At 33.3% G+C, this 25,344-nt stretch overlaps 1 protein-coding gene across 2 annotated transcripts in view; it reads right to left on the bottom strand.

Annotated features, from left to right (window-relative positions):
- The window catches only part of LOC138703822 (probable ATP-dependent RNA helicase DDX60), a 42,671-nt gene extending 24,361 nt beyond the window's left edge, over nucleotides 1-18,310 (bottom strand). Inside the window, exons 1-3 of one of the 2 annotated variants that reach the window (XM_069832027.1) lie at nucleotides 18,241-18,310; nucleotides 16,915-17,020; nucleotides 6,858-7,052 (exon numbers count right to left, since the gene is read on the bottom strand). In XM_069832027.1, the coding sequence (XP_069688128.1) occupies nucleotides 6,858-7,040 (183 nt within the window). In that variant the 5' untranslated portion in view covers nucleotides 7,041-7,052; nucleotides 16,915-17,020; nucleotides 18,241-18,310. The other variant, XM_069832028.1, reaches the window with a different exon arrangement.
- Nucleotides 18,311-25,344: the final 7,034 nt, after the last annotated feature.

Here is a 25,344-nt window from a genome sequence, read left to right as displayed (position 1 = left end):
CCTTTCGCTCCATATACGTACGTAACTGGCATTGTACTTACAACATTAAGACTATTTGAAAGAAAAACACATTCATATACATCACACTGTAAAACAAACAATAGTTTAATATGTAAAACTTAACTTAGGGCTGCTTGTAGGCATGCAATATGTACTCACCAACAGTTACTTGTCCGACACTTTGGAGAATTTACGAGATGATTTGGCGGCTCTCGGAGCTTGGAGTTCTCGTCGGATTTGTTACGTCCGGAAGAAGAACCGAAATTTCATATAGTGAAAAATTAGTTTCGGTATGATACCCATGGCATGATCCAAGCAGCATCCTGTTCCCGGTGGCTGAATTACAATTGAGGTAATACTGTCTATGCACTCGTGAAATATGTCGCCCCACATTTCATCGCTAAATTTTTCTTTTATTGTCTGTTCTGTTTGCATAAGCAAATGAAACACGCACGCCCTACAACCCGGAACAAAACACGAAGGTATTGCTTCAAATATAACACGACAAAAACATAATAATCTCGTCCTTTAATAAATGAATCGTGAGAGCTACTCACTTGTCACTCGTGTACGAATAATTGCAGATTAGTGTATTGGCACTTAAAGTATTTAACGCACTTAATTACACTAAAAAAGCAAACGAAATGAACGAACACTCTACTGCTTCTTTTATGGTTATTCGCTTCCAACTGAGCAATACCGATCGCAGCGCCACTAATTCTCTTGGTCACCGTCGACAATGCTGAACAGATAGGAGTGCGCACACTTCTTCTTTCTATTCGTTATGGTTATACCCTGCTGGGTCCTGGAGTATAATATACCATACTTCATACATGCATTTAGTTTCAATATCATATTTTTTTTACCCTTATAGTCACTTATGAAAGAAAATAAATACCATGCCACTTTACTATAAGTGAGTTAGACATCAATAAATGATAGACAAAGTGAAATACAATGTAAAGATGAATACAACTGTCGTAAAAAGAACAGCAAAAATAAAAATAAAGCTAATATGGAATTGATGTTTAAGGGTCGTATTCATAGACGAGACTTTGGGCCAAAGTTGATTTTGGAAAGTACAAAGTCGCCTATTCACAGTTGACACTTTGACGAAAGGAAACTTCAATCGTGACTTTACTTGGAAGTCGCCGAAAATCTAGACCTGGACTTTGACTTTCGTTCGTGGACAAAAGAAAAGTGTTTGATATTTGGAAAACTGTTTAATTTGCCGAGAATATTGAAGAAATCTAGGAGATTATTAAAGCTGCCCATGTTCCTTAGCGTATTATTAAATATAGATAATAAATTCAAATCAAGGTACAGATTTGATAAACAGACCGCATTAGATATCCTCAACATGTTTCAACTTTCATTGATGAATAATAATCTGTTCCACCAATAATTCAACTTCTTATTTTATCGCGATTTTACGCTACAGTTAAGGATTGATGCCTTAATATTGATTTTGACTATTTAATTCTATAGAGAATAGGTTATACAGTTGGATTGCAATTAATTTATAATCCTTGCGGTCTTCATGTTGATTTCAGATATTTTTCAAGTAGTTTCTGCAGTCATGCAGGGTGTAAAGACCCATTCACAATGAAAATTAAACATAACCGTAACATAAACACAGAAGTTTGCGCCCAGGCTACCAAATGGGATCATTCACAATGATTCACGTAAGCATTGATATACGTGGTACAGTCATTAAGTTCTAATATTGAGCGCATAGTGGCGTTGTGGTGCACTATAGCGCATAGGTGGCGCCATGGTATGATACCTTGTCAGTTAGTCTCTCGACCCAACAAGAGACAGTTGAGTGCATGCACTGTAAACAGAACTACGGTCTTTGTTGTGACGGTGATTTGAATGCGCGCGTCGGAACTCGAGCATGTTGCAGTTTGAGCAACGGGCAAACGTCACGTTCTGTCAGAAATTAGGCGAAACTGCTATAACCGATCATAACTGGAGACGAAACATGGTGTTTCCTTTACGATCCGCAACTGAAGCGACAATCCGCCACCTGGAAAACGCCATTATTTCCACGACAGAAAAATCCGCAACAAGACAGGTCAAAAGGCAAGGTGATGCTTTAACAGTTTTTTTATTCAAATGGAATTGTTCACATAGAATTCATCCCACAAGATGCAACTGTTGACAAGATCCTCTACAAAGAGATTCTTGGCCGTTTAAGCAATTCAATTCGTCGTAAGCGTCCTGAGCTTTGGCATAGGAAGAATTGGCTGTTGCTACACGACAACGCCCCTGCACATCGCTCCATCCTTGTCCAAGAGGAACTTGCAAGGCAACAGGTCGCTGTTTTGCCACACCCTCCGTACTCACCTGATCTCGCACCATGCGATTTTTTTTCTCTTTCCCGTCATGAAATCAATCGTACGTGGGCGTAATTTTTATGCGGCCGAAAAGGTCATGACTGCCACAAGAGAAGCCATACGGCATCTTCCTGCCAACATCTTTCAGCGGTGCTTCCAGCAGCTACACCAACGTTGGCAGACGTGCATAGCGGCCAACGGCGACTATATTGAGGGAGGACGTCGATCTGTTTAAGTGTACGCCGTATCACGCGGCACCCTTCAGGCGTCAGTGTCAGAACTTAATGACTGTACCACGTAAACATTACCGTAAGACGTTAACATGAAAGTTTGCAAACTCCAAACTTTCATGCTTATGCTTACGTGATTTGCAAACAGAACACAATCGTGGAGCGCTGAAGTATACGACAGAATATGAGGAAATGGCGTCGTTGTTATGTTTCCATGGTTACCAAGTATGTTTGCTGTTATGTTTATGTTCCCATCGTAAATGATGATATGACTTCTTGATTTTAGCGTAACGTTTATATTCTTAAGTTAACGCTTACGTTAAGTTTAATTTTCGTTGTGAATGAGCCTTAACTCCGCCAACTGTCAGCAGGATAATGTCTCTTTCATTGGTGGTATCTTCTTATCTTCTATATCTTCAGAATAAAATGAAACAATTTGAGAGCTTAATGTGAAAATAACGTAACTATAATCGATGTTTTATTCACAACAAAATACTTAACAGGCAATACTATTTCAGATGAACTATACCATCATGTTTTGTAGTTACGAATTATATTATATACAAGACTATTCGGAACTGAGTTACGATTTTATGTGACCGAGTAGAAGAACGATTATTGATTGGTGTAAAGATCTAAAAATGTCCATTTTTTTACTTAACGTTTCACCATAACGAATAGAAAGAAGTGTGCGCACTCCTATCTGTTCAGCATTGTCGACGGTGACCAAGAGAATTAGTGGCGCTGCGATCGGTATTGCTCAGTTGGAAGCGAATATCCATAAAAGAAGCAGTAGAGTTTTCGTTCATTTTGTTTGCTTTTTTAGTGTAATTAAGTGCGTTAAATACTTTAAGTACCAATACACTAATCTGCAATTATTCGTACACGAGTGACAAGTGAGTAGCTCTCACGATTTATTTATTAAAGGACGAGATTATTATGGTTTTGTCGTGTTATATTTGAAGCAATGCCTTCGTGTTTTGTTCCGGGTTGTAGGGCGTGCGTGTTTCATTTGCTTATGCAAACAGAACAGACAATAAAAGAAAAATTGAGCGATGAAATGTGGGATGACATATTTCACGAGTGCATAGACAGTATTACCTCAATTGTAATTCAGCCACCGGGAACAGGATGCTGCTTGGATCATGCCATGGATATCATACCGAAACTAATTTTTCACTATATGAAATGTCGGTTCTTCTTCCGGACGAAACAAATCCGACGAGAACTCCAAGCTCCGAGAGCCGCCAAATCATCTCGTAAATTCTCCAAAGTGTCGGACAAGTAACTGTTGGTGAGTACATATTGCATGCCTAAGTTAAGTTTTACATATTAAACTATTATTTGTTTTACAGTGTGATGTATATGAATGTGTTTTTCTTTCAAATAGTCTTAATGTTGTAAGTACAATGCCAGTTACGTACGTATATGGAGCGAAAGGTAAACAGTGCAACTTACGTTAAATGTATTTACGTACTTACACACGGAACAGACTGAGCGAACTCTGCACTAGCGCCGCGTGGTATCGGCCGTTTGAATTAACAGAGTGCGACCACTACTTCTTTCTATTCGTTATGGTTTCACACTAAGCCCTCGAAATTATTATTATGTAAAGCTGCAAGAACGGTTAACAATTGCTTAATATGTACCGATATACAATTGTTTCATTGATTTGTGACACATAAGATGGCTTTGATTGTGGCAATGCCTGCGTTATTTCAACTATCTATTACTTACTTGCTTACTGGCTTTTAAGGAACCCGGAGGTTCATTGCCGCCCTCACATAAGCCCGCAATTGGTCCCTATCATGAGCAAGATTAATCCAGTCTCTACCATCATATCCCACCTCCCTCAAATCCATTTTAATATTATCTTCCCATCTACGTCTCGGCCTCCCCAAAGGTCTTTTTCCCTCCGGCCTCCCAACAAACACTCTATATGTTTTCTGGATTCGCCCATACGTGCTACATGTCCTGCCCATCTCAAACGTCTGGATTTAATGTTGCTAATTATGTCAGGTGAAGTATACAATGCGTGCAGCTCTGCGTTGTGTAACTTTCTCCATTCTCCTGTAACATCATCCCTCTTAGCCCCAAATATTTTCCTAAGCACCTTATTCTCAAACACCCTTAACCTATGTTCCTCTCTCAAAGTGAGAGTCCAAGTTTCACAACCATACAGAACAACCGGTAATATAACTGTTTTATAAATTCTAACTTTCAGATATTTTGACAGAAGACTAGATGACAAAAGCTTCTCAACCGAATAATAATAGGCATTTCTCATATTTATTCTGCGTTTAATTATTACTATCTATTAATTTAATTAATTTAAAAGACAGTGGGTGTGATTGCTAACATTAGAACAAGATCATCAAATCTCGACTTACCTAAGTCAAAATTTATCAATGTTTACCATCACGATCAGACATTGTTTATGTTTATCGATCATCTGTGTATTGAATTGATATACCACTGGCATGTCTTGTATAAACAATACTAACACTACTACTCTGATCTGAGTTATCTGCAATGTGTGTCAAGAATATTTACGAAGGTGAGTCATCCGTGAAAGAATGTAACAGATAGCGAGTACATATAAGTATAGATCTCGCAAGCAGGGAATACCGACGGAAGGAATGCGAAAGAAACAATGCGATAAGGAAGAGTGGGCGACAGGAAAGGTCACGAGATAGCTTGAATTATATTCAAGAGTACAGTTGGAAGAGAAACGACATCGATAGAATCAGTCTTGCGTTGTCATAGTTACATTACGACTTTAGTTTGTTCCATTGCATGTGAATACGTGTCTTGTATCGCACGGTATTATTATTTCGTTCGTAAACATATGTTGCGCGTTTAATTAGCTTCGAATTTTTCTCTTGCTACGTTCTTTATTTCCACAGCGATGTCCTCATTTGTAAATCTTCTTGGAAGAGACAGTACTTCCATCGGCCCACACTTCTCGCCCCCCTTAAGCCTCGTTCACATTTTTCAAGTAACTTGAATTCAAGTCACGTGATTTCAAATACCTGAATTCAAGTCGCCGTTCAGACATATTCAAGTTATTTTGTTTTCAAGTAGGATAAAATGGCGTCCATGGATGTTGTGCAATTAGGAATTTCTGTAGTAGCAAACCTCCGTGCCAGGGAAATGATAAATATATTGAAGAAATGGAAGACGCGTTGTTCAGTATGGGTTAGGAATTAGATTAATAAGAGAAATACACGGCCACTGACTATTACAAATAGTATTAGTGAAATCTTCAAGCAGATTTAATAATTCTTATCGCAAATGTAATAAAACATAAGCGAGTCTGATTTACCATAATTGAAAATGATTATCTTGAAGATGTTACAGTTCCCCCACAAAAATCTATCAACCACATTGAACCATGCCAGTTTCGGCGATAAATGTCATCCCTTCAAGCAACGCTCTTCTCTTCTTAATCCCTCACATCTTCCTCACTTCTTCTCTATCTACAGTTTAATGGTTTTTTTATTATTTTTCATAGGCTATCTCATCTGTGTCCACATTAAAATCTCTGCTGTTCAGTTCTTCAATGAACTCTTCCTTTCTTTGCAGCTTCCTTTGCACTTCTATTACGAAACTTTGCAGTTTCTATAATCCGCAGGCCTTCGTGAATTTTATACAACTTCAGAAACTCAAATATTTGGTCATTATTTCACTTACTGCTGTTTGCTATTATTGTTACGCTCCTAGTAGAACTGAAAAATAATCAGCTGTTAATTTAACGCTCTTAAAACAGCTGTTAATTTAAATTCCCGCTCTTTTCTCCTTGAATTCAAGTTATCAAGTGACGTTCACACTTTTCAAGTCAAGTGAAAAGTAGAAAGGGATCCAACTTCACTTGAAACTTGAATTCAAGCCGTTAATTGATTTCAAGTCAACTTGAAACATAGTTCACAGTGTTCACACTTTTCAAGTTCGTCTTTCAAGTTACTTGAAAAGTGTGAACGAGGCTTTAGTGTGCCCCATACACACGTCAAAACAGACAGCAACGCCACCATTTCTTTTCGGTAATCGTTACTTGCGCGAGCTATAATTAGATCCCAGATATGTTGTCTTTCAAGTTAATCTACCGACTTGCAGTTGTCTGGACTCTGGAGATGACATATATTGTACGTAAATAAGGTGCAATACCTATGAATCACGTATCTGTCTGATATTTCAAATAATTTTTAGAGTGATAGGGCCACGAAAACAAGCACAATACAGAATATATTTTATGAAAGAGAAGCTAAAAGTTTTCACATAGCAGGTTTACCTTATCTTCTTCTCCCAGCTCCTCTTCCGAATTGTACAGATAGCTAATTCCATCACTATCGCAGTCAATATCCGATACATCAGAATCACTGTCCGAAACATCAGAGTCGATGTCCGAAACATCAGAGTCGATGTCCGTAGCATCAGAATCACTGTACGAAATATTTTCTTCTGAAGATGACATCTTCAATGTAATCTAAAACAGAAGAGAAAATTTACATACATAGACTATATAATCTATACTAATAATAAATCTGTAGCCAAAATTTTTCTGGTAATTTTCGATTTTCCAAAAATAATTGGTCCTAACATATATAATTAACCACCCTGAAACCGAAAATCGCTTTTTTGAAATTGTTGTTTGTATGTCTCTGTCTGTCTGTCTGGCTGAATGGATTTCGATGAAAATTGGAATATAAATTAAGTTCGCTGTAACTTAGATTTTAGGCTATATGGCATTCAAAATACATTACTTAAAAGGGGGGTTATAAGGGGGTCTGAATTAAATAAATCGAAATATCTCGCTTATTATTGATTTTTGTGGAAAATGTTACATACCAAAAGTTTCTTTAAAAATAATTTGCGATAAGTTCTATTCCTTGAAAAATTTTGATAGGACTGATATTTAATGAGATAAATGAGTTTTAAAATTAAAATAACTGTCATCTAAGGCCGTGTAATGAATTAAAAAACAAATGACTTCGTCTATAAGGGGCCTTGGACAGCAACAATCGAAAGCTCTGAAAGATAGCCTACAGATAATGTTTCTGTGTTTGTATGAAGTAATATCGGAAGCTAAATTAACCGATTTGAGTAATTAATTATTATTTCACCATTGGAAAGTGTAGTTTCTCTATATGGACATAATGCTATAATGTTATTACAGTAACTTGTGATGAATTGAGGACAGGTAAGATTAAAATAGCTTCTTACGCACAGAAAACTTGATAGGCTATTCTGTGTATTCGTTTCCTGTATTTCTTAAAATAATGTTTATCTTAGAGAATTAACGAACAACGAGAGTGTATTTATTTAGTATGCAGTAATAATATGTTAGCTTAGCATTCCATTATTTTATAATCCAAATTTTAACTATGCTCAATTGAATCGTGTTAAAATACATAAAATATATGTGCATTAAATGCAATGCAAAAAAATTGCGTAATGAGTCAAGCAGATTATGTTGCGCTGTTGTAAAATAAAATTGTTTCTCCTGACATTCAAGAGCCCCCATAACAAATTAAAAACTTACTTATCGCTGTACATCCGTTATCAACACATTTTATATAATATAATATAATATAATATAATATAATATAATATAATATAATATAATATAATATAATTTAAGTTATTTAAGTTATTTGAAGGGTTCAGAACCATAATGGCCCAAGCGCCATTTACTGAATACGTAGAAAACAAGGGTTAAAATTAAGTTATTATCATAATTCAATGGAAACATATAGCAAGTAAAATAAAGTATACACATTAAATCTAAATGATATGTCAGTCTTCATTAAAGTATGGTCGCATGTAATAAAAATTAAGAAACATGTTAAAGGAATTGTCATTGCACCAACTGAGTGGTCTCTGGACCAAAATGATCGCACTTTAATTATTTAAATACAATTTAAATTAAGTAACATATTAAACGATTTATCCTTCTATCAAACACGAATGTTCCCTGGATCAAATGTCCTATTTTAATTATGTAATTACTTTATATTTATTTCTAACGGGTGCAGCGGAGCGCACGGGTACGGCTAGTATTATATAAATAATTACATTACAGACATGTCCCAATGACGAAACGAAAACACAGCAATGTTTACACATATCGGGCAAGTCGTTTGTTATGATTTGCTATTGTGCGAACTTTAAAATTCCAAGATGCACAGAATTCCGTGCACTTTCACCAAATTTGGAGGCAGTTTTCAAAATCACACTCTTCTAATTTAATACAAACTTCGAATTTTGTTACTAAATAAAAAATTTATACCACATATATACAGGGTGTTAACTAATATGTTGCAAACTTTTGGCGAATGGATAGAGGACCTAAATATAAGCAAACAGTTCGTGTAAATATATAGTCAATCTCGCTTTGTTTTTAAATTACAAGTACCGGTACTTTATAGTTCATACATGCTTGCTAATTACAACCTTTTTAAAATAATTGTTTACAGAACTTTATAGATAGTGCTCGAAATGGCCGCCATGAGTTATAATACAGAAGACGAGATTTAAGGTCGACTTAGATACAAGTATGACTTATCAGACTATGAATAGAGGCCTAATCTTAAATATTTTTTAAAGAGTTTGTTTTCACAAGACGTTCATGTATTTTCTGGAAGCTCTTTTTGTTGGGTAAACCTCTATTGGAAACTGATGAGCATACAAACGCCTTGCTTCGTTCGCATTGCAATTAACATGTCAAATTTAATACTGAGAAATCTCAATAGCAGATACATCAAATCTCGAAGCTTCCGCTATCCCTTGTTTTTCGTTGCCAGGTGGTAATAATGAGTACAGAAACTAAGAAACAAATCATATTTATTTATTACCAGAGATCAAATACCGGAAGAAAGACTTATGAGTCACGAATCAATGAAGCAATTGAACATCGGTACATGTACATGTTAAGCGATTGTTAGCCGTTCTTGCAATTTTACATAAGAATAATATTCGTGGGCTTGGTGTGAAACTAACGTAAGTACAAACATTTATATTTTATGCTCGACCATGCCGAAATGTAGTAATTATACACTTGTTAGCAGTCCTTTAATGCATGTCATTAAAGTACATCTATTCATTAAAGTTCAGGTTTTCGATTATTCTCGGATATGCAATCGAAAGACAACGAGGGAAACGTCACGGAGGCTGGAAATCCAATACTGTCGCAGAAGGTTATGTTCTGTTACTATAATAATTAGCGTTAATTGTAAATAATATTCAAATAAATTCAATTTGTCATCTCATTTTTCAATTCTAAATCAATTTCCAGTATATATCAAGATTAGTTCATGTTATTCTCTATATTACATCAAGGTCAATGACATTATTGTTCCTCAGAAAAAATCAATACTTTCGCGTCTGCGCACATCTCACAATTTAAGAGCTATGAACCAAGGTTTCTAAACAACGAGTTCTAAACTTGTCTCTCTTTACCATTCCTAAAGATTTAGGAATTAGAAAAAAACTGGGTAATTGCATGCAAAAGACAGGATAAATTCAATCCTGATGCAAGCACATTATGCTTTGGCCATTTTAAAAACGACGATTTTGTTCATGATTTTCGAGCAGCTTTAATGAAAATAAAGCCGAAACGACCGAGAATGTTAAAGCCTATAGGTAAGTTTAAATAAATCACGTAGGCCTATATAAGTAGCCTATGTTAATACCAGCTTTGTATAGTAATTAGATTAGGTTCATATAATATAATAACATATTATGTTAATCTTCAAATTATTTTCTTTCTTGTGTAATCTTTGCTGGGTCGTACATAACTTACAATTAACAAAATAATCAAGCTACTTATACTAACAGTCGCATACCAAAGGGGTGGAGAGTTAGCGACTGATACCAATAATGTTTTTTTCACTATAATTCTCATTATATTGATTTTATATTAACGATATGACATTTTGCCCTTATGGCATATTCAGTGGGTTAATCATAAAAGCTTCCAGTAACAATTCATTGTTGCGTTGTAATCATTATTGTAAATGAACGTGTGGCTGACATTTCATTACCGATACACGCTCCATTTTCCAAACTTTAGAATGAGTTATTAAAAAGATTCAATGTTAGAATATTTTTAAACACAAGACTAAAACTAACAGACGAAAACGGACGACAGTCACTGAGAGCAGACGAATTGTTAAGAAATACAGAAAAATAATACAGTGACAAGTGCAAGTACAGCTTTTATGTACACGGTATAAACACTTTCAACGTATTTATATTATGCCATGATACGTAGGGTAAACATTGGTAATTTCGTGGCAGTGGTTATTTCGTGATACTTTTTCTTTGCTCTTTCGTGAACTAACCAATGGTGTTACGAGATTCAAATTTCCGCCAAGGGATTGCATATGTTGTCCGGTTTCCAGAAACATACAGCTAAGGTTTGTGTGACTATTGTAGCTGCTTCAGTGAGCTTTTATGTTTGGAGAGAGCAAGTTGGCGTCGACTTCTCAGGCGTACAAATTTTGTGAATGTTTGTAATTACATTACAGGCTTATTACTAAAGGTAAGCATATGATATTTGGTACAAAGATTTATTATATCTGAATGAAATTTTAGAAAATGTTTTTGGAATTTTAGATACAGCTGTAGTTGCCATATAGGCTTAGCTTCACTGATAGAAATCTTAGCTGTTTGAGGCGAAATTTTGTTGAGCATTAAGCGTTACATTTTATACTATTTTAAAAGTTGTATTACAATACGAATTTTAGAAATCTGAAGATAATATGTGATAACAAAAAAGAAAAGGGGGACGCAATGGGTTCATTGTAGCTTCTGTTTGATTTGTTATCATGCTAAGTGCAAATGATAAGTGCTAGATGACTTACTTGCAAGAATTGTGACAGGAGATGAAACACGGCTCCACCATTTTGGACCGGAGACAGAGGCAGACAATGGAGTGACATCATGCAAATTCACCAAAGAAATGGAAATTTAAAAGTGCACCTTCGGCAGGAAAAATTATGGCTACTGTGTTTTTCGATTCAGAAGGATTCTTGCTTGTGAACATCATGCCACACGGAACCACAATTAATTCTGACGCGTATGTGGCAACTCTCAAGAAACTTCAAGCTCGACTGAATCGTGTTCGACGACATCGGGTGAAGCAGGATGTTCTGCTATTGCACGACAACGCACAGCCATATGTCAGTCAGAAAACCACAGACCAGATCAGAAAATTCGGATAGACGACACTGAAACATCCGCCTTACAGTCCTGAACTGGCACCATGCGATTACCATCTCTTTGGTAAACTGAAGGATCCCTTCGCGGAACGAGGTTAGAAGATGACTCCCTTGTGCACGCTGCTAAAGAGTGACTCAGTCGTGTTGGTCCAGACTTTTACAGTGCTGGTCTACAGGCCCTCGTTGCTAGGTTACGTAAGGCAGTTGAAAGGGACGGGGATTATGTGGAAAAGTGACATTTTGTTCCTAAAGGACGTATCTACATTATGTGAAAATAGCACAGCTGTAGGATAAAAATATAATTTTTAAACAAATGTTATGCATTACTTTTGGAGCTACCCTAGAAATATAGACTATAGTAAAGTCCGTAATAAAAGTGTTCACCCTTTCATGGCAAAGAAGATGCCTTTTCAATTTCAATTTTTACTTTGATTTCATTCTTATTATGTGTTGATATGTATTTCTATGTTTTCTTGCTATGAATATTAGACGGAATTACTATGTTTGAAGTCTTGTAACAATAAATGAGAATTTAATTTGACTTTAATGAATTTTTACACAATTTTTCTACCTCTCACGAAATTATCAATGTAATATCACGAAATTACCAAGGTTATCACGAAATTACCAACCTTTTAGCTTAAGTTGTAAAAGTGGTTTTTGGCACTTCTTCAAGAACGTGTCCAATCTTTTATGTCTCCAGATTTGTACAGCAAATTATCGTCTTTTAGATGAAAAAATCGGAATAAGGATATATTTACACATTTGCATTTTAAATTAGTTTTCATGAAATTATCACGAAATTACCAATGTTTACCCTACACAATTGGTTTATACGTTTTTATTTGAAGCGGTTATGTTTATAATGTACCTACGCTGATGTCGCTATCAATTTGAAAATAAAGGACCAATGAACGTGCACTCTTCGCGCATCATGAGCCAATTAGCCATTTGATTGGCTAATGAAAAATGAGATAACCTATTGAGTGTATAAAGTCTTGCTATGAACAAGGTGACTTCCGATCTTCTGTCACATACAAATAAAATGAATATTTCTGAATAATTTCAAGTTAGAAATATGGTCGAGCATAAAAAGTCGTATGAAACTTGCCTATAATGGTAATTAAGACGCTCGTATGAAAATTATGAAACTCGCTTGCGCTCGTTTAATAAACAAACATACTCGCGTCTTAATTACTATCATTATAGGCTCGTTGCATAATGTACTATTTAGATCTTTACACCTATCGATAATAATTTGTTCTTCTATTTGGTTATCAAAAATCGTAACTCAGTTCCGAACAGTCTTGTACTCTTATGTAAAAGGTAAAGGTGTCCCCGTAACATGCCATGAAGGCACTTGGGGGACATAGAGGTAGAGCCCCATGCTTTCCATGAATACAATAAAATTCGTAACTACAAAATATGATGGTATAGTTAATCTGAAATAGTATTGCCTGTTAAGAATTTTGTTGTGAATAAAACATCGATTGTAATTACGTTAAGTTCACATTAAGCCCTGAAATTATTTAATTATAAAATAATTTTATTCTGAAAATACGGAAGAACAGAAGATGCCATTAGTGACAGACTATGAAAGAGACATATTATCCTGCTGACAGTTGGCAGAGTTATTCCCTGCATGTTTGTAGAAACTACTTGAAAAGTAATTGAAATCAATATGTAGAAAACATTGCGAGCGTCGTTAAATAAACCATAATTTAATTTTTCCAGCACGATTAAAAATAAGCATTTTAAAAATAAAAAAAAATAATAATGAAACTCCTTCTTACATTTTAATTTTTGCGCTGATATGATTGACTGAACACATCTACACTGATATATAAATACTTTTTTATCTCAGCATCTAATCGCAAGAATTGATATCAGATTTCTACTAAATCTCCCATATAAAGTTAAGACCATTACTACATCAGTGCTGCTACCAAATATCCATCACTGCTGAAAATAGCGACAATATTATCTCTCGTGCCAAGTACCACAAAACAAAAATGACTTTAGTAACACGTGAAATGATAATAATTTATAACAGTATAGATTGAGTATAATCCGTTAATTTTTTATTAGTGTAACATTGAACCATTCTATATTTAAAATTAACATTATTTTGACTTTCTCAGCAAACGAACTAGAGAAAGTATATACCCATAATAAATATCTTTATATATAATTTGAACTGGTAATGGAAATTACGGGAAAACGGCTAAACAGATTTTAATGAATGACCCGTCATTTTGAAGCTTTGCAACGAAGGATTTTCAGAAAAATAATAACTTTCAGTGAAGCGTTAGTTTTCCTACATAATTTTCCTATTTTCCAAAATCCATCTTTCGTCAGTTTTGAGAACTAATTGCATTTCAGAATAAAACAAAACATACACTACAATAAACAATAGGCTATTACACGAAGGCCATGACCTGCAGGATTGCTGACATATTTAGAGCTCAAATTCAATTGGTTATTAAAAACTTCAAGACTTACTAAAAATAATTTACAGGTCTGATTCTGCGGTGTGTAATTTTCTGAGTACAGCTGTGTATTGGATATTAAAATCTAGAAAACCTGAGGTGGTTTGATGACATTATTACCATTAGAAATGAAGTATTATTATAATTAATACCATGATGTGGCTATTTTCGTTAATTATACATATTAATGCTATATTAATGACATGAAAGTGAAACGTTTTGGAGTTATATAAGTAGATGTAGAGAATATGTTAAATTAGATCTTCATTTCTATAATTTACTGAGTAGCGGCTATATACTATATATATTACGTAAGATAATAATATTGTTATTAAAAATCAAACATTTTTATAGTTATTAATCAAGTGGGGTTGGGTCTTTTTCATATATTTAATGGCGGTGTGGTGTAGATATTTATATGCGTCATTCTCTTCAGTATTGGCTCGAGAGAGCGCAAAAGTTACAGTTCCTAAGGAAAGACCAAAAAGTATTACTTACTGATAAAATAAGAGGCCTACAAAATTTTGTAGTCTCTCAATCATTTCAGCAAGATTTCTTAGTAGGATACATTTCAAGGTAGTTCTCGAAACATGCAGCAGCTATACCAAGATGCTATGTCTATTGTTCGAAAGCATAGCAAACCTGACTTTTTTTTAACTTTCACCTACAATCCACAATGACCTGAAATAGCTATTGCTTTACGCCTACATGAAAAACCCACTGATCGTCCTGACATTGTTACTTGCGTTTTCGCGTTGAAACTAAGAAAACTGAAGGTGGATAGGTTCAAGAAAAAGTATTTGGAATAAAAAGACATTCAGAGGGAGTATGTTTCACTATTATGGAAGCAAATAACTTTCAAAATGTGTGGTATTCTTCACTGAAAATAAATTTGAACAATTTTTATTTGAACTTCTTATGGACTTAGTTTGCAGCATTTGCTGCACAAGCCACTAGTCATGATAGAATTGCCTTCCTACGTCTCCAAGCATTAAGAACAATGAAGACAATCGAAATGCACGCGAAGCCATAATAGTAAGCCTCACTCGGTTCAAGATGTGCATTAATTATATAGACTTCAGCCGCGTTGTCGCGTAAAATGTCAAGAATTGAAGCCTCCTAAATAATTAATATTGTGTGCTCATAACAATCCTATGTGTAGAATTTCTTCATTTTAAGAAGGAAAAAATGACTAGACTCAAATAATATCGTATGTAAACTTAAATTAACAAGCAAACATTCTGATGGGGGCAGATAAAAAAGTTAAATTGTTTTCTTTCATCATGTTAATAGTGTCAAAATAAGTGTTTATACAAATTTTGGCTGAAAACTGTATCTTTATAACTTCAAATTTATAGCTTGAAATCTTGATTACGGTTTACACTACATATCGCCTGCACACTGTACCATATTCACATTCACTGATTATTCTATTAATAATTTAATAGTTTATATCACATGTCTAAGAACAATATGTGTAAACAAGGTCAGTTAGGCCTAAGTCAAGAACAATAATTATTCAAAAAATTCGATAGGGGTTAGGTACAGCTTACAGCAGTAATTTTTTTGGAAATATTTAACATTTTTTCCTCCTTTACTGTATCTTGTACAATAATGAAAATTAGTATGTGTAAAATACTGTCCTGCTATATGAAAAAAAATATTGTTACGATTAAAAAAATATATATATATATATTTTTTTTTTCAAAATTGAAAATGTTGGCAGTTCACTGTGCAATGATGAAGCGTTTCCCTCATAATTCATAAACTTGTTAACTTTTTCATGTTCTCTCTCTTTTATTTTATTGCTGAAACTCATGTTTACAATATCATGCTCTTTCAACTACATTCCTTAATAAATAATATATATTTTTATTTTGTGTAATAGAAAATATTGATATTTGGCCATTTTTTAAAAATGAATTTATTTTTTATCAGACAATCTATCAAAGGTAGAGAAGTGATCTTGAATGATATTGTAGTTATGACATGCATAAATACACACAAAAAATTTCATCACAGAATGTTGAATAGTTTTTTAGTTATGTGGGAAACGCTTCATCACTTCACAGTGAACTGAATTTAAAAAAAATGTAAATATTTTTTTAATCGTAAAAATATATATATTTTTTTTTCATATAGCAGAAGGACAGTTTTTACACATACTAATTTTCATTATTGTACAAGATACAGTAATGGAGGAAAAAATGTTGAATATTTCCAAAATGTTACTGCTGCAAGATGTACGTAACTCCTTAAATTAAAAATATGTGATGGAAATTTGTTTGCAACCTTCAATGACATTTGACAAAAATTGTTTTGCGATTTAGCAAGTCTACAAGGTATGATATTAAAATCATTTCCTTGTCTTATGTCATAGGAATTAATATCATTTCTTAACGTTAATGAAATCTTTTATAATAATAATAATAATAATAATAATAATAATAATAATAATAATAATAATATGGCGAGTTCGCGACAAGTTTACAACGTCGCTCCTTTCCCTTATGAGAGAGAGAGAGAGAGAGAGAGAGAAACTAGTTTTGTATAGACTATAAATAACCCTCTAAAATAATAATAATAATAATAATAATAATAATAAAAACAATTTTCAGGAACAGAAAACAAAGCTTACCTAATATTTGTGTGTAATCCAGTGGAGTGGCTAGGAGATTTTCGTTACTCTTGTCATTTTCTTCATCGTAGCTGTTTTTGAGTATCTAATTGACTGGATGACATATCTGAAATTTTAGTTACTTCAAGTTACTCGCTTGCTTACTTATCAATTACTATTGCACTTGCTTCTTACAGATAATTAACACGCCTGTTCAGGAACTAGTTTTTGATTATGCGCGCTACCATTTCCTTCTGAAAATCAAATCGGAATATTGGATCTCACTTCCTAAGCTTCTACATATTTTATCTTGTGGTAGAAAATATGATGTGGCAGATCCTGTGTAACAAATAACAACCCAGCTTATAGATAATTAGTGTCTGTCGTCCTAAGTGCAATTCACACTTTACGTCAATAATATTCCATAATCACTTTTACGCTACTGTATTCACTCTACTAAGCAACATCACGAACGTCTTCAATGACGATTCGTCATTCTCTGTTTTGGAGTGAGATGGCGGTCTTACCACAAATATTATTACAAAATGCGCATGCGTCACAAAATTTAAAAAGTTCGCCAACGCAGCTCATTGTACGATATGATAAATAAAATACATAAAATTATAATTTCTGTGAATAAGAACTATGGAAATATATTGAAAAGGAACTAAAACGACAGACATTTAATATTAGTTACGTATGTAACTTGTGTGTAAAGTGGAGCTTTAAAAAAGTTTTATTTTTATGCGCAAAATTATGTAGAAAATTCCTACTTTTTGTAGTAGTAGTAAATAAAGATATTTATTTTATAATAAATTACCTACATCAGGCACTTCAACATGAAACACGACATTTATAACTTACATTGAAACATTGAAAGTAATATTTTAATTCTATCGTTGCCAGATTTAGATGAAAGGTGACTTCACAAATGAATTGCAGGAATTTATTTGAACCAGTTTCCTAGGGAGAAATGAAAACTTATTTTTATTGTTCACGTCTAAGAATTAGATTAGGCTCGTAAAATCGCCCACCTTAAAACAATAGTGACAGTTGCTTATGTACAACGTGAATTGCATAGAATTTGACATTGATGTGATGGTTCCGTCGTGTAAGGTTCACTTTAAGTAAAGTGTGACTTGTCACTTCCTTGACTCGACACAGTGACCTTGTGTACTCCAGACGGACTGACGGACACTTTCTCACTCGAGATTGTATTGAAGTTGAACACACGAAAAGCTATTTTTGCGAGTGGTATTGTGTAACACAGCTTTCTTATCACTGTCAGCTACTCCCATACTTGCCAAAGCATTTCTCAGTTCCCGGTATCTACTTTAATGAACGTACCGCTAGCTCCTGCTTACGAAATAGAAAGCACAGAAATGTAGCGCTGGCACGAAGTTACAAGAGAAACTTGTATGTTCGGTAACAGTGTTGCCAACCTTTGAATATAAACACACAGTACATATTTTGAAATTGGACCATTTTTGTCCTCTCCGATTATTTTTAAGCCTCTTTATTTATTTGTTTGTTTATTTACTTATTTATTTATTTACATATTTATTTATATACATATTTATTTTTTATTACTTTATTTATGCATTTCTTTATTATGTGTTTAATTATTTATTTGTCTATTTGTCTTTTCGTCCAATTTGAGAGGTGATATACTCGTACATAAGTATAACACAAGAGAAGGAAATCATATTGACTATGAGTACACTAGATTAGTAAAAGTTAAAAATTGTTATAGAGTTGTTGGAATGAAGCTTCTTAATCTATTTCTCCCGAGTGCAGCATCCTGTAGCATTAATAAATATAAGAGAGTATTGAAAACTGCCTCGTGACCAAAGGATTTTATAATATTAATGAGTCTGATATGGTTGGTAAATTAGATCTTATATTTTAATTATGAAGTTATTTTCTGTGGGTTTTTTTTTATATTTCACTGAGCATTTTACAATATTTTGTTTAATGGCTACTCTCTCTCTAAAATATCTTAAATATTTCTTAAATACCTTAAATTCGTCCGTTCTTCCGTTTGTTCGTTTATATTTAATTTATTTACTTATCTATCTACTTATTCACTTATCTATCTCTTTACCTACTTATTTATTTACCTGTCTGTTTATCTACTTATTTAATTATCTATTTATTTACCTATTTATTTATCTATTTAACTACTTATTTACATATTTACTTATTTATTTATTTATCTATTTATTTATTTAACTATCGATCTACTTATTTATTTTCTTATTTATTTATTGTTTATCTATCTATCGATCTACTTATTTATTCATTCATTCATCTATATATCTATTGATCTATATATTTATTTGTTTATCTTTCTATTTATCTATTGATTTATTTATTTATTTATTTGCTTATTTATATGTCTATTTATCTACTTCTTTACTTACCTATTTATTTACTTATTTATATATTCACTTATTTACCTATCTATTTATCTATTGATATACTTATTTTATTTACTTACTTATGTATTTACCTACCTATTTATCTATTCATCTACTTATATATTTATTTGTTTATCTTTCAATTTATCTATTTATCCACTTATTTATTTATTTATTTATTTATATCAACTTCTTTACTTACCTATTTATTTATCTGTTTGTTTACTTATTTATATATTCACTTATTTACATATCTATTTATCTATTGATATACTTATTTTATTTACTTACTTATGTATTTACCTATCTATTTATCTATTAATCTACTTATTTATTTATTTGTTTATCTATATATTTACCTATTGATAAACTTATTTATTTATCTATCAATTTATCTACTTATTTATTTATTTGTTTATCTATATATTTACCTATTGATAAACGTATTTATTTATCTATCAGTTTATCTACTTATTTATTTATTTGTTTATCTATATATTTACCTATTGATAAACTTATTTATTTATCTATCAATTTATCTACTTATTTATTTGTTTATCTATATATTTACGTATTGATAAACTTATTTATCTATCAATTTATCTACTTATTTATTTATTTGTTTATCTATATATTTACCTATTGATAAACTTATTTATTTATCTATCAATTTATCTACTTATTTATTTATTTATTTATTTGTTTATCTATATATTTACCTATTGATAAACTTATTTATCTATCAATTTATCTACTTATTTATTTATTTGTTTATCTATATATTTACCTATTGATAAACTTATTTATTTATCTATCAATTTATCTACTTATTTATTTATTTGTTTATCTATATATTTACCTATTGATAAACTTATTTATTTATCTATCAATTTATCTACTTATTTATTTATTTGTTTATCTATATATTTACCTATTGATAAACTTATTTATTTATCTATCAATTTATCTACTTATTTATTTATTTGCCTACTTGTCTATTGATCTACTTATTTATTTATTTACACATTTATATATTTATTTATTTATTTATTCATTCATTTATCTATCTATTTATCTATTGATCCACTTGTATATTTATTTATTTCCGGATTACATTTATTTTACAATAACAGATATTTCATTTCACAGATAACGGATAATTCGTAAAGAAATGTTACAAATAATACAGATTCTATAAAAGACTTTCCTTCTTCATTATCTTCTCACGTATAACGCCATTAGCCTGTTACGGTTTCTCGCCATTGTTTGAGGGATCTTACTTTGATGTATCCAACTCTGTCATGTGTATACTCATAGGATACGCATTGCAAAATTGATTATCTCATTTCTTTGTTTGTTCAAAAACAGCAATCTTTTTGTAACATTTCTTATGTTTTCAGCTGTTCCCACACAATTATCACTGTCAATTGAATAATTTTAAAATACTGCATGTCTTTGACTATTGCCCATTTAAAACAAATTGTGATTTTAACTTGCCTCTAACAAGCGAACGAGCAATGTTATTGGTGCCCTTTCAAGCAAAAACGAGGTTTATCAATCTACTTTCGACACTACGATAAAAATTAAAATGTCAAAAATGATAACTTATATTCTTTTAAAAAAATCCACTCTAAGTGTACATTTTGTGTTTGGACCCCTGATAGTTGCGCAACCCATCAACCATCAAAGTTATAATAGATTGTCTGGAGACTGTTTCCAGAACAGCTGTATTCATATCATTTTCATTACAGCGTATACAGGCTTTGGCTCCTTACTATTATTATCCCGCACGAATAACTCTTTGCTGGCGGATCCTACAATAAGTCGGTATTAATCCTAATTCCCAGCGTATGTGTTGTACACGGGTGAGGTAACAGTGACAAGGAATGTAATCCAGCCAGTTTGTGGGTAGACATAAATCCCAATGCAACAATTGACTAATCTCACCAATAGAGGCTCTCCATCAGTATCTAGGCGAGCATTGTTAATGATTCCTTGTTGGGACCCCACTTCTTTCAAATTGGCTGACAGAGCACCACATTGCCTGACTTCTTGAACGGTATACCACTAGCAACCCGTCAAGGACTGTACTTATTTGCATGATGGTGTTCCCGTAGGCATCTTAATGCACGTTATCATGGGTAATGGATAGGTAGAGGTGGACCAATTGCTTCTACCCTCGAATTTTTTCTCCGTTCACCATTCCTTCCAGTGCATCCTTCAGTAGGCAGTTTCTTCTCAGCCAGTGACCCAATCAATTCCTTTTCTCCTTCCTGATCAGTTTCAGTACTTATATTATATTATATTATATTATATTATATTATATTATATTATATTATATTATATTATATTATATTATATTATATTCGATCTACAAGGAGAGAATCATTTTAACGTTTGGACATGAAAGGTTTACTCTGATGTCACTCGTGTTACCATGGAAATAGAAATGTAAGATGTATTTCGTGTCTCAAGGTTTTCCACAAGGCCCTCTACCCAGCTAGCTATTAGGTTATATCTATTTTCGGCTTTTTCCCCTTCGAAATTCTCACAAGTTTCTTCACCGGAATTAACAGTACCATGAAATTACGAATTTATAGTGAAATAAAGCTGCCGGTGAATTGGTCTACATAACTGGCTTGACATGGGTGATTAACATAAGTCAAGTATCCGCCATTATTTAAAAAAAAAATAGTAGTTATTTGTCGTCCTCTTTCTGATAGATGCGTTTTATTCTTAAAGTTCGCATGTAATCTTTGTTTCTTTCCCAGATTCATTAACATGCATTTATTTATATATTCATTAACCAAATCGCAATACGACAGATACCAATAACTATAGAGTAGGCTAAGATAATGTAGGCTATCAATAAAATAACCACAAGAATTCAGGTTGGCCTTAGAATAATTCGGCATAGTTTGAGGCGTGCGAACAAGAGAAAATTCCCTGGAAGCACTACCAATGGACAGGCTTCCAGGATGTGACACAAAAAAAACAGTTACTTACTTACTTACTTACTTACAAATGGCTTTTAAGGAACCCGAAGGTTCATTGCCGCCCTCACATAAGCCCGCCAGCGGTCCCTATCCTGTGCAAGATTAATCCAGTCTCTATCATCATACCCCACCTCCCTCAAATCCATTTTAATATTATCCTCCCATCTACGTCTCGGCCTCCCTTAAAGGTCTTTTTCCCTCCGGTCTCCCAACTAACACTCTATATGCATTTCTGGATTCGCCCATACGTGCTACATGCCCTGCCCATATCAAACGTCTGGATTTAATGTTCCTAATTATGTCAGGTGAAGAATACAATGCGTGCAGTTCTGTGTTGTGTAACTTTCTCCATTCTCCTGTAACTTCGTCCCGCTTAGCCCCAAACATTTTCCTAAGCACCTTATTCTCAAACATCCTGAACCTATGTTCCTCTCTCATAGTGAGAGTCCAAGTTTCACAACCATACAGAACAACCGGTAATATAACTGTTTTATAAATTCTAACTTTCAGATTTTTGGACAGCAGACTGGATGATAAGAGCTTATTATAGGGATACGTAACAAGCTGTTTTTTACGGTGATGGGTTGTTAGCCCTTCGCCCAACTCCCAAGCTGGAGGACCACCCCTTATCGGCTGTCCACGACTGCTTATTCAATATATTCACAGCTACCCTCCATATCTGGAGGCCGTCTCCTCTATCCGCAACCTGAGGACGCGCCATGCCGTGGTGATAGGGACCCACAGTTCCTTCATTAAATATATCATCTCGACCTTAGTCGGATTTGAAAGAGGGATTAATTATTATAGGCATCCAACAACCCACTCACAACTGCGACCAAATACAGATAACGCTGACTACTGTGACCGGACAAAGTTCAAATAGACGCGTTACTGCAGATGTAGCAAGCCATGCGTAACGCTTAGATTGCAAAAACCTCCATCTATCTGTACATTGCGAAGCCTAGCAGATTCAAGATCAAGACGTGTCCTTGTCTACATAGAGTTAGGCCTACTGGATACGTTATCTTTTCATAACCAGGGCTGGGCAGTATTTGAAATACATTTGTATTTTGTAATTTGTAAGGATTTTCGAAAGTGTTTTGTATTTTGTATTTAAATATATAAAATTGATGTATTTTGTATTTCAAATACTCAAAATACTTTCTTCTTTTTCTTCTTCTTGTCTTTCAAGTTTTGGACTTGGATTTGAAGAATGAACTTTTGTCTCATTTGCCTACCCATTTCAGAGTGCTAGCTATACACTTAGTTTTCTTGCCACAACTGAATCTCCAACAGCATCAAGGATCTATCTCCCAACACTTGCTAAATGTTCAGCATTATGCAATGCGTTTAGAAGATCCAAATCCTCAGAAATTATATCAGTTGTCTTGAAATATTCATTAAAGTTTCCTTGCCCAACTCGATGGAATTCTCTTTATGACTCAATCTCTCAAATATTGCAATTCAAACATGATATAAACAGTATATGTGAAAAACTGGGATTGCCAACCTTCAAAGATGTTGACTTTCAGTACCTTGAAGAATATTGTGCAGTTCAGAAACCCATTGCCGTAGCCCTTGATTTAATACAAAATGAGAAGATGTGCTATTATGGTCAATTTTTGCCCACAATTAATTTCCCTCAAAAACAGATTACATATTCTGTTATATAGTTAAATTGGAAAAATCATATTAAAGAAATTACCCTCAAACTAAATTCAGCTTGTTTTGCTATTAGAACTATGCAAAAGATAGTAAATATCAATACCTTAAAAACAATATACTTTGCATTCTTCCACTCGGTAATGAGTTTTGGAATAATATTCTGGGGAAATTCCACAGATAGTAACAGTATATTTCTATTACAAAAAAGAGTAATTAGAATAATAGTAGGTGCCAAATCTAGGGAATCTTGTAGGACTATTTTCAAAAAACTACAAATAATGCCCATGGCTTCTCAGTATATTTTTTCATTAATAGTCTTCCTCGTTTGTAATCATGAAAACTTTGTAACTAATTCAACAGTTCATAGCATAAATACACGTCAAAGAAATGACTTTCATACTCCATCTGCAAGTCTATCGTGCTATCAAAAAGGAGTGCGTTATATGGCAGTAAACATTTTTAATAGCCTCCCTATCGATATAAAAATTGAAACTCAAAACATAAAATTATTTAGGGCCAAATTAAATAAGTACCTAATTTCTCACGCCTTCTATTCTGTAGGCCTAAGTGAATTCATGACATTCAATAACACTTCATGAAATTGATACTAAAACTATGTGTTGTACTAGTAGACTATATTGTAAATCTCGTCTGTATATATAATTCATCTAGACTGTGACTATAAATTAAGATTTTATAGTAGTATTAAGTTTTTTGACTTGTTCCATATTCTAGCTGTAAAGCAATGTATTAATACCATGGAATTTTAATACAATACAATAATATAATATAGGTAATATGCTTTTACTTCTCATAAGAGTTTTGTTTTTCCATTTTCAGTGCTATCAAATCATTACATATTTTAATTGTTGTTGGGATCAACGTCTCAACTCTCATTATAAAGGAACTCTAGAGTCTAGACATTACAGTTAATGACGGATTTATTATTTTATTGATTCAATTTATTTTATTTGAGTACATAATGTACCTAGATGTATTAATTATATGTGTTATATTTCCGCTGTGTCGACTGCTAGCTGGTGTGATGTCAGCGCCAACTCTAGGGAGAAAACAGAATCTCACGCTCTAGCTGGCTTGAAGGTCATTGAAATCAGTCCGGCTACATCAAAGGTACCGACGCGAAGTGTCCATTCTTTATAATCCCTATTCGCTGGAGTATACTTACAGGCTTGGTTTCGTTAACAGAGGTTAAATTATATTAACCCTGAGTTCAATAAATTCGGGTTAAATTTTTAATTCTTTCTTGGGACTAATGAGTTTCACCAAGCTTTTTCGGTATAAAGTAGCTAACACCTCTGTACTAAAACGAAAAGTACTAATCTAGAAAGCCATGACCGAGAATATGTTTT

The sequence above is a fragment of the Periplaneta americana genome, chromosome 7 (genome assembly GCF_040183065.1).
Source record: "Periplaneta americana isolate PAMFEO1 chromosome 7, P.americana_PAMFEO1_priV1, whole genome shotgun sequence".
NCBI lineage: Eukaryota > Metazoa > Arthropoda > Insecta > Blattodea > Blattidae > Periplaneta > Periplaneta americana.
This window is presented reverse-complemented; position numbering and strand designations above follow the sequence as displayed.